Raw genomic sequence first — 17,114 nt, 5'->3', positions numbered from 1 at the left:
TATAATTTCCTTGAGGACAAGGAACACTTAATTCAACCTGATAGACCCAATATTATCTAATGCATGATTTTGTAGATGTCAGGGTTTCTTGCCAGGTGGATTTGTTTAATGTGCATTAAGTTAGAATTGCAGATAACCAAAGAACCATTGCTTTGTCGATGCTACCACCCACACTGACTTACAAAAGTCAGAGGCCCATGAACCTCTGACTATATGAATAATATTGACTATTACCCTTTCTCTAACCATCAGATCACTGTTTCAAGGGAATAAGGAAGAAATGCTAATTTCCATCTCCTCTGAAAGGAATTCACTCAAAAAAAAAGTCTAGACAATATACTGATGCCTAGATTAAGTGACTGGAGAATGAGAAAATTTAGGAAGACTACAGGAAGGCTCCTCCACACCCAAGAGGATACAGAGCCTCATGCTTACAGCAAACCATACATCCTAGACTCTCTGCAACAGCTCCATTTCCCACTGTCAGACAATATGTTCTGAATTTTTATTTGAAATAAAGATGGTATATTTCTACAAATATTTTTCTTCCCTGATGCTACATAATAAGCCATTCCTAAAATGTACACATAAGAAACATTTCTGAAATTAAACTTTGAATCAGTTATTTTCCTGTTGGGAATTAAGGGGATCAGGTAAAAGATGCAGTCGGCAACTCTGACCACCATCTCCTAGGTGGCAGTTCAGGAACTGACAGAGAACTGCCCACTTGCCTGCAATTTACTGACACAACAGGACTGGGTTCTGTGCTTGTGCTTGAGAATATACCATCTCTAACACAACCATCACAGCAGTAGGTGTTACTCTCCTCCTACTCTTCAGATGAGAAAGCAGACCTAGAAGGCCAGATGCACAGCAAGCAAGGGGTCTAAGGAAAACCTCAGTTCTGATCATTTCAACTCTGCAGACACACTCCCAAGCTCTCATTCACTTCAGAATAGATGAAACATCTTGTTATCAATTCCTAATTTAAGATCTGACCTATAAAGGAAAACTACCACAAGAATGGTGATGTTTTACCTACCTACAGTCTCTAGTGTAGCTTGAATAACTTCTGTCAAAGGCTTTTAAAGGCAAAAATGGGGGTACTGGATAGAAACTATCAAAAACATTTTAATCTCAGATTACAAACACATAGGAGAATCAAATCATATGCAATGTTATCTTGCATTGAGAAATTCAGCATTTTATAGACCCAACTACTTACACAAAACAGTACAGCGTATGGCTGAGGGAACTTCAGCATGTTAGAAAGCAACGAGCTGAATCAACTCATCACTTTGACCAATTTCTTTATTTTCTCTTAGGTTGTTTCCTCAGTTAACTGTTGGTCAGTAAAAGTTTCAACTTCATAGGTTTGGCAAGAGGTTTGAATGAGATTATACAGAGGATTCAATCAATATTAGCTACTGCCAATTTAAACATAAGTTAACTACTCATTACAACAATGCCATGTTCAATTTTAAGGTTAGAAACTGCACAATTGTCAACTGTGATGGCTGAGAGATCAAAGCAAGAGGTAGGGAAAGTTTTCTGTAGGCAGTAAGTTCCACAAGCACAGAGGGATGGAGCCACTGTAAAACCCTATTTTTGGTCATTCATTTCTCAAGCTTCACTCAGACACAGTAATTTCTCCATAACCCACTGGTAGCTGAGCACATATAGTCCATTTCCATCTTGGTTGTATGGATGAACTGCTGGTCCTTTTACCTAAGAGCAAACCCTCTGTTAGTATATGACATTCCAGCCCCTCCTGCCTTTTCAAGAACTATTGAATGTCCTCTCTCTTCATTTCTCAAAGTTTCTCCACATTACTAGATTATCCCCTCCCCCCCAAAAAATAAATAAGCTTTCATCATATTTGCCATCTTTAACAACAATAAAAAAAAACTTATGGATGCCACATTCCCTTCACTAGTGTGAATGTGTCCCCCAAAGTTCATATGTCAGAAACTTAAGCCCCAAGGCAACAGTGCTGAGAGATGAGGCCATTACCAGTTGGTTAGGTCATGAGGTGTCAGACCTCAGGCATGGATTAGTGCTGTTGTCACAGGAGTGAGTGAGTTATCAGGAGTGGGTTCCCACTTTCCTTCTCTCTCTCCTCAACACATGCTCTCTTGCTCTTGCATCTTCTGCCATGGGATGATGCAAGAAGGCCTCACCAGACACGGGCCCCTCAATCTTGGACTCCCAGTCCCCCAAATAGCAATAAATAAATCTCAATTCCTTATGAGTTACCCAGTCTCAGGGATTCCACTATAAAAACACAAAAAGGACTAAGACACCCACCTAGCTTATTCCTCATTCCTTCATTTCCCTTGAAAGCGAAATACTTCAGAAGATTGGCTGTATTAGATCTCTCCATTCACTCTTTCCATTTTTGCTCTTTCTTAAATCCATTCCAATTGAGCGCTTGTATGGTCACTGGTAACCACATGTTGTTTAAGCCAACAGTCAAGATTTAATCTCTTTATTTGCCCTATCAGCAGCATCTGACCTAGTTTATTTCTCCATCCATCTTGGAATATTTTATTTATCTGTCTTCTAGGACATTATTCTCTTCTGGTTCTCCCATTCTCTCTCTGGTCTCCCCCTTCTCATTCTCCCTTCCTTGAGTCCTTTTCTTTCCATGGCCTGTAAACACTAAAGGGCAGCAGGACCTAGTCTGTGGATGCCTCTTCTGTATTTATCCCCTCTGGCTTGGCGAGCTCATCCTATCTTGTGACTTTGAATACCTTCATGATTGCACATCTCTAGCTCAGAGTTCACCTGTCAGTTATTCTCTTGTAGAACCAAGATATTTGGCAGGCATTTCAACTTAACATTCCCAAAGTTAGACTCCCAAGTTCCTTATCCACGTCTGTTCTTCCTTTCCCATGTCAGTAAATGGCAACACCATTTACTCAAACCCAAAACCTGACCAACCACACTCAGCTCTTCGTATACCACAAACCTAGCCTTTAATCAAATTCTATTGATTTCTACCTCCAAAATATATCCAGAGTCTGATCACTCCTCACCACCTCTCTAGATACCCATATAGCCCAAACCACCATCATCTCAGTTTTGAATGCACGTCTTAAATGTACTTGCTTCGACTCTGCCCTTTTTGTAGATTATCCTCAAAACAAACCCAGGGCAACTGAAGTGTCAGAAATTGCCACTCTTCTCCCCAAACCCATCCCACTAGAGTACAATGGCTCACAAGATCCCACAACCTGAAGTTGAGAATTCTCACTTCTCAAGGTTTTGTACCTGTTGTTTCCTCTGCCTGTCTACATTACTTCCAAATAGCAGCATGGCTCATGCCCTCAGTTCTTTCAGGTCTTTGTTTAAATGTGACCCTCTTACTGAGGTGTCCCTAACCACCAGTAACCATCTCTATCCTCTTTCCACGTTTTCCCTTTATCTACAAATCTTGTCACCATCTGACATCCTATAAATATTACTCATGTTTGTGTACTGTTTCTTTATATGAATTAGCATAGAAACTTCAAGAGGACAGGAATTTATCTGTTCTTCTCATTACAGATCCTCACTACCTAAAACAGAACCTAGAGTCACTCAATAAATATTTGAATGAAGAAATTAATGAATGAATGAGTCAAGCCTGAAGGAGTGTCTAAAATTAGCACATTTCTTCCTTTCCCTAAATAGTAATCTTGCCAGCAAGTCATCAATGACAGTAAATTGCCTAAGTTTTTTGTCATGTAGTTCTCAAGCCAGAATTTTGCTTGCAAAACTTGGGTATATTTCTCTCAGTTCTTGCTGAACTACAAATCAAACATTTCATAGCACTGAACTATCATACAACCTAAACTATCATGAACCAAAAATTGAAATAATCATTCAAGGAGACCTCCTGGAAGGAAATGCAGAACCCCTCATTCTTAGGAGTAGTCAGCAGGAAATTAGCTCCCACTCTCCAACCCCAGTAGATATAGACAGGTCAAAAATTAAAAAGACCTTGAAAAATCATCAAATCTTTGTCTCTTTGTCCAACTCAATCATCTCAAGTAGATGCAATTATTCTGTCTTAAGTTAGAAGTGGAGTGCCATTAGCCTGCTCCTGCTCCTTGTGAGGAAAGGATTTTTCTGAGGACTCCAGACTTCTCTGCCCTTTACCTCACATTTTGCTAATGAAGAAGACTGATTTATATGATTACAAAGTCTATAAAACCTAGGAGGTCTTCAAAGTGCAGGTGTTCCCTCTCCATCCATATTCCTGGGCATGAACCTGACAAGGAGTACATATTCTCTTCTACTTTGCCAGGGACAGTCCAGTCTGTCTCAGTAGGGCCGGCAACACACTAGGTAGGTACACAAGTACCACTTGCCTGTTAAAGTGAGTTCATTGGGCTCCACGACTGCTCTTTTGTAAGATATTTTATGTTTATCTACATCTTTAGTTTTTCTATTTCTCAATGTGTTCAGAACCTAGGCAGGCAAAAGGAAGATGTTTTTATTCAGAATTTCTCAGAAACTTGAACTACCCCTTAGAAAGTATTGTCTTGTCCCCTCTGGCAGTCTAATTACAAGAAAAGTATTTTTTTTGTCAGGGAATTCTCTCATACTTAAATTCTCCATTCTTGAGTTTAACTTAATGCCTTCTTTCTCCCGGAGCTGGGTAAAATAATCACACTTCTGTGTATGTGCGCATGTATGTATGCAACATGGACATGTACATAAATCTGTACAGATACATGTAGTTAGTACACATAAACTACATCACAGGATTTAAGGAGTCAGTGTCTCTGCTTCCACATACAGACTGAACATCCCTAACCCAAAAACCTAAGATCCAAAATGCTCCAAAACTTTTGGACCTTTTTGAGTACCAGCATGATACCACCAAGTGGAAAATGTTACACTTGACCTCACGTGATGAGTCACAGTCAAAATGCAGGTACACTAAAAATACTGTATAAAATTGCCTTCAGGTTATGTGCATGAGATGTACATGAAATATAAATGATGTTCATGGTTCTTCTTGGGTCTCATCCTCAAGATATCTCATTATTTATATGCAAGTACTCCCAGATGCCCAAAACTCTGAAATCCAGGACATTTCTGGTCCGTAGCATTTCAGACAAGGAAAACTCAACCTAAACTTGAAGACCTTGGCCTTTCTGTCCTAACATCAACCACGGTACACTTTCCTAATGGTCTAAAAACTTCAGTCATTTCTGAGGGTTTCTGAACCCTCTACATGTGTCTGCGTTTTAGCATGATACCCTACATGTGATAAGTTCTCAATAAGTTAAAAGAAAAAAAAAAAAAATTGCTTCAAACCATAACCTAAACAGGTTGGTTTTCTGTTGAAAATAACATGCCTCACTCTCTCATGATTCTTGACAAATCTGAAGCATACTGAATTTTCACATGAATATACAGGGAATCCTCCTGACTTCACTATTTGTTCATAATGTGGACATTTTCCCAAAGCAAGCAAGGCAGTGTCTTAATTTCAGCTTCTCTCTTTGATGATATCACTCCAGCTCCACTGCTTTTTTTCCTTAGAAATTTCCCTCAATTGCTTTTAAGTTCTCACCCTCTCCCATGGAAAAGCTATAAACTCTCCACACAGAATTTCTCACTACTAAATATTGGTGGTTGAGTAGTAAAAGTCTGAAGTCAGAAAGCACTTTGAATTCTGGCTCTAGTCTAAGGAGCTCTTCCAAACAGATCATAAAAAATAAGGTTCAGAAAGGTTATCTGTAAAATAAGGGTAACAAAGGATTAGAAGGAAGTGAGATATAAGAAGAACCTGCACCATCCTTTTTCAACATGAAAAGGGAGCTATTACCATCTTCACCATCATCATTTCTAACTAGGGATATTGAAGAAGGAAGTCAGATTCAGATTCCTTCCACCTCACAGAAACCCCGAGGTCTCTCTCCCCAGGACTCCCACCCCAGCCTGGTATTTCTGTGATGGTTAGAAGGATCTTAAATCCCAGGACAATAGGGGGCCTACTATTCAAGTCAGGTTAGCTGAAGCAATGTACCCCATGACCCCACTAGAAAACTGGGATTGTGTCCCAAGAACTGGCTGATCACTTTACTACAGAGAGGCAGTTCACACAGGCAATTTCCTATATCAGGTATAAACTTTAGTATGCAGTAATCTGGCCTCAAGAATGAAATCAAATCAGCATTTTCAAGATCAGCTAAAGAAGTGGCTCCAACAACAACATTTCCAAATCCTGAGCCAGGGGTAAGGGAATGACTTTCATCAGAAATGACAAGAGCCAGCTGCTCCAGGAAAGATGCAAGCGGGGTGAAGAGTGGACATTAAAGAGGACACCAAATGCTGAAGGGCTTAGCAAGGCTGTAAACACTTATGGGGAAGGGAACACATCTTCTCTCAAAAGCAATTAAAAATTAATTGTGGCACATGTTGAAATTCTGAACACAGCCAAATCCTTTCTTCCTCACTTCATCCCCCCTAGGCGCTTATCATCACAAAGCAGAAACACTCTTTGGCATGTCTTTTCTTTCAACTGCACATCTATTTTCATAGTCCAAGATTTTTCATGAAGCTATTTGAGAAAAGGAAAGGTAGCGAGGGTTTTTTTTTTTTTCCTTTTATTAGTATTCATTATTAAAAAAAAAAAAAAAAGTTGTGAACTCAAAAATTCTCCTCATTTTTTAAATCTGGCTATTTAATAAATATTTGTTGTAATTGCACAATGTTTATGTTTAAGAAAGCCATTTAGGAAAGAACAGCACGCATTCTTCAGTGTTCCAGAACATGAAATCAGGTAAGAGAAGAAAGATCTCTTAAGAAAAGAAAAAGCATGCTTTGAAGAAAAACATCAGAGTATTTTGTTTGCTACATAGTGAAATGAACAAATGATCAATAACAGGGTAACAAGCGGAGGAGACTAGACTATTTTTTTAAATGAGGCCCAAATGCCAAAATTTTAACATTTCAATCTTATTTTTAAAAGAAGTACTTGGACTGTTTATATTTGTCATCATCAAATTTCATGGCTTATATTGGGCATTCTATAGACTAATATTTCTCATACCTCTTATAATTTTTTGAGGGATAGTACTTTTAAAGATTAATCTAGATTTTTTAAGACCATGAAAATTAGCATTTGTGCCCAGAGGCAAAGGCAAGAGAAAATAAGAATAGGGAAAGCATTCTTCAAGATTTTCATTGAAACTCTGTGATCACTATATTTTCTTAAATCTAAAATAGTCTGGCTCATAGTCTGACAAAGGGAAATAGGGACAGTCTTTTATGTCAGTATATTAGTTTTCTACTGTTGCTGTAACAAATAACCACAAATTCAGTGACTTAACAGTGACGAGAGATCCAAAGTCTGGGGTAGGTTGCCCTGGGCTAAAATCAAGGTGTCAGCAGGGTGCTTGGCTTCTGCAAACTCTAGGAGAGACTCTGGCTATTTCCTTGCCTTTTTCAGTTTCTATAGGCCTCAGGTACTGCCTGGTTTAGGATTCCCTTTCTCCAACTTCAGCAATATCAAAGTCTTCTTTGCAGTCTCTCTAGCTCTCTTGTGCCTCCATCTATCACTTATAAAGACTACCACCCAGCTAATCTAGGATAATCTCTCTACTTGAAGGTCATTTTATTAATAACCTTAATTCCACATATAACTTAATCCCCCTTTGCCATGTAACAGAGCATATTCACAGGTTCCAAGGATTCAGACACAGGTAGCTTGTAGGGCCTGATTCTGCCTACCACAGCTACCTAGCTACATCCAGTGTGCTAGAGTGCCCTCACAGCAGGAATACTTACTATACATGCGTGACCCCTGGCATCCATCCCTCCTCTTTCTTTAACTGAGTCCCTGTTTTCCTCCAGGACAGTCACCCTACACTCCACTCGTAGTCCTGCAAGTCAGGTCTTTCCGAGCCTGTCCAGGCCCGTCAGAGCACTGCATCCCCTGACCACGGTGAACAGTTCAAGGATATGCTTGGCTCAAGTCAAGGACCCAATAAAACCCTACCAGGAAATTTACTGGAGCTGTCAAAGGATTTCTGCCTAGAGAAGTGAAAAGTAGATGGCCTAGAAATGCTGATGACAGTCCTTGCCAACACTTGGGGGAACAATAATCTAATCCTGAGAGAAAAATAAAGCCAGCACAGAGGGGAAAAAAAAAACAAGAAAGACAAAGGACAGGAAAAGAGAAAGGGGAGGGGGGAGGGGAGGAGAGTTCTGACCTTATAATTTGAATCTATATCCAGCTATACCTGACTTTATCTTATTGTTTTTTCCCAACCTGTGTCAACTGAGTTCCTGGCCTTTTTATGCAAAAGAAGTTTCAACAAATAAAGGAATTTTTTCTCTCAATAAAATGGAAAGAAGGGAATTACAATTAAGAAGGTGAAAAGAAGTGAAAAAGAACTATGCCAAGTATACTTGAGTGTCCCTAACCTAGAAACCTACCATCTGATATATTCTGAAACCCAAAATATTTTCAGTCTCAGATTTTCCAGTCTTTCATATTTTGGATTTTCAAATTAGGGATGCTCATCTGCTAACACCTATGCAAATAGTCCAAAATCCAAAGCCACTCTGCAAATGGAAACACTTCCAATCCCAAGCATTTTGGATAAGGAATATTCAACCTGTATACACCAAATATAGTTGGTGTGGAACATTTTTGTACTATTCCTAAGTCATGCTCTCCCTCTAACTGCTTTATTCCAGTGAATTAAGCAAAACTACATGGAGATATCAACATGAAGATAATATACGAAAACAGAACTCTCAAAGAGCTGTCCCATGACAAGCCAAATGGATGGAGGGTTCATAAGTGCATGGCATAGAATATTAAGTTTCTTGACAATTCATGGTGGCTAAAGGACCTATCTAAAATACAGGAATTAGAAAAAAAAAAAGTACCTCTCACTAAGTAAAAGTGCATTAAAAAAAAAAAAAAAAGGAGAAGCACAAGTCTAACATGTACTGATAATAACAGCTTTTATTCTAGCTTACTTACCATGGGCCAGCATTTTATGAGTTTCATATAAGCATCACAACTCTATGAAGGAGTAGCATTATGCCTGTTACATGTAAGAAAGTGACAGAGGTGTAAGGTCATTAGGCAGAAAATGGAGTAGTCAAGATTTTAAAGAACACAGTCCACAGTTCCTTCTTCTGATCACTGGGTAGAGACAATGAACATTAATAAGTGTTCTACTGAGTATACAGATTAGAATTTAGATTTAGGAATGGACTTTACATGTAAAGCAAACTCTAATTCAGAAGGATAATTATTTCATTCTTTTTTGTTTTTATGCATATATATTTAAATATGAAGAAAAATTGTAAGAAATATAACTTGATACCTATGACTAGTGTTTGACAATTCATATATGTAATCCTTCTTTATCTTCTACACATTTCCTAAAAACTATTTTGGTTTTATCATATTACAAGAGCAAGATATACTATTTCATGTTGCTCACAATTTGTTCTGAAATCCATAAAGACTCATCATGATGAATTTGTGGGAATCATTTTTATAAACAAGAAACATACATTTTACCACAAAAGCTCTCCTAGGGATTTATAGTTAGTCAGCAAAGTCATGCAAACTGACTTGGAATATTAGGATGGATCAATTGGATGTGGGGACAGAGGTTTCTTATACTAAGAAACTTCCCACACTTTGTTATCTGTTTTAAGGAATATATAATTCTCAAATTCTATTCTCTGAGGGACATAAAGCTTCTCATAATACTAATAAAATTATAAAAACAGTGGTATATATAATTGTTCACATTCATTAGGTACCTGAGAAACAGAAAAAATGTTGAACTGTTTTCATCTCTTTAGATTATAAATGTAAATATTCAAAAAATTATATTCAAATATGAAGAACAAAGCCAAAGTTAACTTTAAATTACAATTCTAAAAATCAACACATTCTTATATTGCTAGAAGGAGTTTAGGTCATACAACTTTTTCAAAAGCCATTTGTCAAAATGTATGTGTTAATTTGTTTTACTCAGTAATCAACCAAAGGGCTCTCTAGGCATTTGCAATGCAGACAATGACCTACATACAATGCTATGTGGCAACATTCACTATCGTGGGAAAATTGATACCATTAGAAAAATTATTACATAAATTACAGTTTGTTAACATGATGGGATTAAGCTGATATATATAAGGAGTTGGTAATGATATGGAAAAATTACTCTAAAATATAAAATAAAGACAGGTATATAAAAAACAATCTGTATATTGAAAGAAGACCAAATAGGAATATGCAGTTTGTATTATAATTGCAGTCTGCAATTTGCAAGTATTATAATAGCAGTTTGCAATTTGGAGTGATTGACTTGAGTAGCTAAAACTATAAATTTTACAAAAGGATTCCATTAAAAACCTTTCCCACACACCTCTTTTTTTTTTTTTTTTTTTTAAGTACTGCTGTTGGCAAATCAGACAGACAGATTTTAATCTTAGCTTATCTTATTTTCCCTAGTGCCAGCAAGTGGGCAAATGATCCCATGTAGACCACAGGAAAAACTGAGCAGGCATCCCAAAACTACCATAGAATTCTATTCAATCTGCCAAATGCTTACTAAACAAAACAGAAAGGCATACAAAAACTCATAGTCTGAGTTCCCTGTGCTTTGTGGGGTGAAAAGTGGAGTAACAAGTAGCCTTGATAACATTGAATAATTAATTCTATGGTCATTGTCATCATCTTCTTTTTCTTGGAGACTAATTAAACCTGGAGAAAGGCACAGAACAGGAGTATTTAAGGAAATTCAGATCATGGGCAAATCCCAATGATAATACCCTGCTTGCTACATCTAGTCATTGAAGAACAAATATATGAGGACACAGGAAGTACAAATACTATTTTATATACTGGGGGTACAGCAATTAACAAACCACAGTCTTTGCTCTCAAAGGTCGACACTAGTAACAATGCTTGCTTCATACCAACAATGAGGTTAGTGACTCACACTAAACCTTGAAATCTAGATACATATCTGAAAATGATGAAAAATTATTTCAGTAAACTAGATATCTGAGAGGACAAAAATGAACAATGTTTGACTTTTTTGTGTACGAATGAAATGTAATCTAGTCTGCAACTGGGGAACAGAAAGAGGGCAAAGATAAACATGACCCAGTTCCAAGAGGAGATGGGAAGAGAAGACAGCTTAATACTAAAGCCTTAGGATGATTTTTCCTCAAATAATACACAGGCAATCTCAAAGTGATGGTTTATGAAACAAAAGGATTCAAAGAATTCTTTTTTCATATTTTCCAACTTCTACAGAACTATGATTATTTCCGAAGACACGTGTCACAGAACAAGCCTCCTAACCCAAATAGGCCAACCAGCCAGTTGCCCACAATTACCCTCGGCATCCTACCAAGGCCATTTGCTGCCTACCAAGGCCATTTGCTGAGTCAGAGATGAAAGAGATCCCTGATATGCCACAGAATATGCTAATGATCTCCTGAAACATATTTACACATATATACACAAACACATTCGTACACAAAAGCATTCAGACATACTCAAATAGTGATGTATGTAGGGGTGTGAGTTGGTAGGTGGTAGGTATATGGTTCCTCCCTTGTTGGTAAAGAGGCCCAGAACTAGGTTAAGGTTCAAAACCTATTTACCCATTTTCTCTAGGATGAATCATACTTCCCCACCATAGCTGGAGGGTATATTTTCACTGGTTAGGAGAGAAAGAAAGAAGCAATATGCCCTTGAGACACTATATAAGTGGTCTAGCTATATATATGCCAACCTGCCCCTTCCCCAGAACAAATTACCTTCTCCAACCTAAATGAAATCCTTCCTACTCTAGAGGGATAAGGCATATCATATACATTTTAAAACACTGGCTTCCTGATCCATACACTACAGGCTACATGCTGTGTGATCCTATTTATAAAAAACAACAAAAATAATGACCCAATTAATCTACCCTATTAGAAGTCAGGAGCATGGTTACCTTTCAGGAGGAGATAATGCCAGGAAGGCAGCAGGAGAGGTTGCACAGGGGTGCTAGTAATGTTCTGCTTATTGATCCAGTGCTGGTTACTCGGGAGTATTCACTTTGTGAAGAATCAGTAAGCTCTGCATGTATATGTACTCTCCGGCATATATGTTAAATTTTAATAGGCATGATTTTTTAAAATTTCACTTCCTAACAATTTGTAAGAGATAAATTATGTTTATCTCTTCCTGAGAAATTAAATTATTCAGGAACTATTCAGAGCTATGAAATTTCTCTAGTCAATCTGTAAGGCAATAAATACTAATAAATAAAATCTCCAAACCATATTGATCATTCCTAATATATTACTAATTCAATAGCACCACCAGGCAGTTTTATAAAACCACCTTTTAGATCAGTTATTGGGGGAAAAAATTGTATAGTCAGCAGTGAAGTTTACCAAACCCTAATAGCGCCTTTACAAATGTGGACAGGAATTCATTACTGTACATAAGATTTTCTTAAATATGATATTTTTAAAACCCTCTGGAAAGTTACAAAAATGACTATGACCTGAAGTCAATGATGGTTAGCTACCCTTTTGCTATCTCAAGATCTATTTTTTTCTATAATTTTTATTTTCATTAAACTTAAGCATGATAAATAAAAATGACACTAATAAAAGAGAATCTCCTCAAACAGGAATATGGCAACAGGTAAATCTCCAGCAACAGAATCTAAGAGTACCTGGGTACTCCTTCCAGACTGCTGACTTATCACCCACTGGCTGAAATCAGGCACACCTGTACTATTTTTGTTCCTGCAAAAAAGGGGCTGAAGTAATTTATATTAACAAAAGGAGTGGACCAAAGTCCAGTCCAGGGCCTCTTACACAAGAACATCCTAATTCTATCTGAAATAAATTAATCAGAGCGATATATTTTATTTTGTGAAGACTCCTTTGGTGGAATGGTAATCTTACAACATCTTTTTAACTTATATATTGCAAAGATAGATGGTTTAATCAACCATTTAAGTAATTAATAAGCTTTCTTTTCCCTAGCTCTTTGGAGATTAGTTTTAAAATGATATACAGATGGCTGAATGTTATCAAATGTCTCTTCATAGACACTACAGACTTGAGTGCACCCCCAGTCACTCTCCTCCCCTCTGTTCTGCTCTTACCATTGAAGTTTAAGAGGGTAAGAGATCTCACAAGACTAAGAACTGAGTAGGAAGGTGCATTTTGACACATGCTGATTTACAGCATGCTACACATATGCTTTTTTAAAATTTACAATGGTGCAAAAAAATGTATCCTGTAGAAACCATACCTGGATTTGAATTTGATCTTTTCCCTAGCTAGTAACAGGTGGTATGTTTGCTGTTTTGAAGAAAATCCACACAGTCACAGGGTAAACAACCAATATTTGTCAGCACACTATATGGCTAAGCTAAACACTTAAGCAGGTTAGGTGTTCAAATACATTTTTTACTTCCAATATTTTCAACTTCCAATGGGTTTATCAGGATGTAACCTATACACAACTCTGGGCCAGGACCTTGGGTTCCCTCCATCAGTTAACCAACACAGACCTCTACTGTTGTACTACAGCGGGTAGTTGTGCAACTCTGGAGCTTCGTTTTCCTCCTCTCTAAAATAGGCACACCAGAATCCCTCTCATTGTGACTATGAGGTGTCGTAATACACATGAAGCAATTAATGCTATGCCTGGCATTGAGTAAATAGTCAATGACTTGTAACTGTTTTTGCAGCAGCAGTAATAAAAACTTTTCTCCTAAAAGATGGCTTCACAATATTATTTGAAAAATACAGAATTTACAGACACTAATACTCAGCCAAAAAGAAAAATTATCTTTTAAAGTAATTCAAATAAAATGTGTATAAAAAGACCTTGAATGTAGCCTGGCTTCTTGCCAGATGACTTTCAGTCTGCATTTAGAACAAATGTATTATTATAAATAGCTTCAGAAAAGACCATGGACTTTGGAATGACCTGTTGCAAACCTGTTACACTCTCTGAACCTCAGTCTCCTCATTCATTAAATGGAAATAATAACCCCATAGCAACTGGTATTACTGAGGTTTTAGATACTATTTGTAAAATGCCTATTAGTATCTTGCATAAAGATAAGTATTTTCAAGCTGATGGAATAAGTCATCAAAGGGTTTACCCAGAGCAGGAAAAATTTCCATCCTCTGAACTTAATTTTTCCTTTCTTTGTAGCATTCTTTACAATTCACCTTCTGTTCTCCTCCTAATACTACAGGAATTTTTTTTTTTTTTTTTTTTTTTTTTTTTTTTTTTTTACTTTACTCATCTCCATATCTTCATTCAGCCTCTCCATCACCATCCAAGTACATACCAGTGGCTTGTACAAAGACAGTAATAAATTGATGCTTGGAAGTCCAACAGCTAGGAGAATTCTGACACCACTATAATTTAGCCTGAAGAAAGTAGGACCTTCCTCCAGGAAGAGGAAGAGAACAAAAATGTTCCTGGACTACAAATTGTTTTTTTTAACCACCAATGGGAAAAAAATTCAGAAACAATATTTTGCTCAGTTTACTTCATTCCCTACTTTCAACTAAGATAAGAGTGACATCTGAGAACAAGGCTTACCTATTTGCACCATTTCTTCATTACCAGCCTGGAAAGGAGGGGGGAAAGTAAGAAAAAGAAACAGTTACTGGGTTTCATCTTATCACCTCCTGCGTTTTATTTCTACCACTAATGCTTTTCAGGAGCGAGCTAATCAGGAGACCTAGAGACTGGGATTTGTGCCTAAAGGCTGCACCTCCTTTCGTAGAAGTTCTTGTGACAAGAGCATGAGCCAATTCAATAACAATTTGGGGAAGGGAGTTGTTTGCCAGCTTTAATTTTAATTTAACATTTACAAAGCCAGCAAAAATAAATACTGACACTCAATAGTCTCTTGAAAACTCCTGTACTGGGTCGGGATTAGAAAAGAAAGTTTCTGAATTTAAACAGGCGAAAAGAAGCCAAAGGGGGGGGGGGGGCTGATTCATCAGTATCAACTAGAGATTTCCCTTCTTTTACACTATGGTCTGACCAGGCAGACCAAAGAAGCTACAAAAACTGACAGAGAAATTCTGCACTCAGAAGTCCCATCGGCCCGGTGCTGATATGATTTACTACAAACCGCTCCACAGGCGGAGCCTCCTCAAGGGCTCTTCTGAGAGCATCGGGCTTCACCTTGAGTCTCCAAAGGGTGGGGGCAGGGCCGAAGAGAAACAGAGCTGCACTCAATTTAGCTTTAAAAAGAGGAGGAGTTGTGCAGAGGGGGAGGGGAGAGGGCGGCAGGCGCCTCCAGCCTTTGCCCAGGAAAACGCAGGGCAGGAAACGTCTCCAGCCCCCCTCCCCAACTGTCAAACTCTAGCCCGGCCGCGGTCCTCCCAGGACACGTGTCTACTGGATCGCTCCCTGTCCGGCCCAAGGACTTCCTGAAACCCCCGCCTCCGGCTGCCCGAAAAAGCCGTGAGTCAGGAGAGAAAGCCCCGCGAACCCGACTCCAGCAGCAGCAGTAACCGGGGCACTGGGATCCTGGACCCAGCGTCCAGAAATTCATTCAAGCGCCCAGACCGCCCTCCGGAAAGGGGAAACCCAGATGGCCCGGCAAGGATGCGAACTGGCTGCATTTTGTCGCTAGTAATTGTTACGAATGCCGCAGAGTGGTGAAGCCCTAGGTGTGACAAGCCCGAGCTCCTGGAGTAGGAGTCACAACCTCCAATGCAATTCATCCCCCCCACCCCAAAATCCCCTCACACAGTGCCCAGCCCTCCAAACACCGTTCCTGAATGCAAAAGATAACAGGGAAGGGTGGAAGGAGGAGGAGGAAAGAGAGGAGGGGAGAGAGGGGAGGAACTTTTTCGGGAAAAGGTTGGGTTTGAGTTTTTTATTGTTATTATTTTCCACTTACTTGTCCATCAGCTGAAGTCCTAACCTCTACCAGAGCGGCTGCTATCAACCAAAGTGACAGGAGAACCATCACGAGTCGAGTTCACTTTTCAACTACTGGGCAAAGCAACTGCCCAGAGCAAACCCCCCCAAAATAAGTTTCTTTAAAAAAAAAAAAAAAGAAAAGAAAAGAAAAAGAAAGAAGAAAGAAAAACGCAAAATAAAAAAAAAAAAAAAAGAAAGGTCTTCTGTGCTTTGCTTCAATGAAAATGAAATTTGAGCTCTGAGACTGGCCCCCTCCGCTCTGCAGTTCTTTCCACTTCACCTTCTCACCCCGTCCTCCCAAACGGAGTGTGCAGGAGCGAGAAGGTGCTGTGAGCCGGGCACGGGCTGCCCGGGAGAGGGGGAAGGGACGAGGGGCTTCCAACTATCTCTGCCCAAAGCGGCTTTTTCCAGGCTTTTCGAGCACCATTGATCCCTAAGGTCACCGCCGAGAACGCTTGGGTCCCCTGGAGCACAGCAGCAAGGGGAAGTGTTAGCAAGAGAGACGAGCGAGCGGGAGCGGGAGAAAGAGGCAGGGAGAGGGCGACTCCGCCGCACACGCAGAGTGGGGGCGGGAGGAGCGAAGGGAGGAGGAGGCAGGCGCAGGAGGAGGGAGGAGTGGGCCGCTCGCCGGCTCCTGTTGCTCGCAGAGCGGCCGTCTGCTCGCTGCTGGCGACCCGCGGGGCGCTAATAAGGCGGCCGGAGCCCCCCGGGCGGCCCCTCCCGCCGGAGCGCCCACGTCACGCGGGGCCCTCGCCCCCTGTGCAGGGTCAGGGCTGCAAACCGCGCCTGGCTTCTGCAGCCCGGGATCGACCCCGCATCCCGGGAGCCTCTCCTTCCACCGAGATGGGTGAGGAGAGGGGAGGGTCCAGGGGCGCCACCGGTCCCGACTGGCGGGACGCGCGTTAATTATAGGAAGGGGGAGGGTCCAAGGGCCAGTCTGGGGCTGTAGGAAATTCACCTCCTCCAGCTTCCACAGTTCTGGCAGCCAGGGAAAAGTCTCCCCCGAGAGAAGCCCGGGAACCTCCAGTTTTAAGGACGCGATGATTTTCCCTCCAGACAACAGTCGCCTCCCACGGTTGACGGGGAACGGGGGTTGCCCTCTCCTTTAAGCTCTTGTTTATGCATTTTTAGTTTATATTAGTTTAAAAAAAAA

At 39.8% G+C, this 17,114-nt stretch overlaps 1 protein-coding gene across 3 annotated transcripts in view; it reads right to left on the bottom strand.

Moving 5' to 3' along the window:
- ADAMTS3 (ADAM metallopeptidase with thrombospondin type 1 motif 3) overlaps positions 1–16,629 on the bottom strand; it is a 280,780-nt gene extending 264,151 nt beyond the window's left edge. For 2 of the 3 annotated variants that reach the window (XM_079152690.1, XM_079152689.1), the window contains exons 1-2: positions 15,939–16,629; positions 14,621–14,648 (exon numbers count right to left, since the gene is read on the bottom strand). In XM_079152690.1, coding sequence (XP_079008816.1) covers positions 14,621–14,648; positions 15,939–16,007 — 97 coding nt within the window. In that variant the 5' untranslated portion in view covers positions 16,008–16,629. The remainder of the gene's footprint in view (positions 1–14,620; positions 14,649–15,938) is intronic. The other variant, XM_079152688.1, reaches the window with a different exon arrangement.
- Between the last annotated feature and the right edge of the window lie 485 nt (positions 16,630–17,114).

The sequence above is a fragment of the Sciurus vulgaris genome, assembly GCF_902686455.1.
Source record: "Sciurus vulgaris genome assembly, chromosome: 9".
Classification (NCBI taxonomy): Eukaryota; Metazoa; Chordata; class Mammalia; order Rodentia; family Sciuridae; genus Sciurus; species Sciurus vulgaris.
Note: the sequence above shows the minus strand (reverse complement) of the source record. Positions and strands in the feature narration are given on the sequence as shown.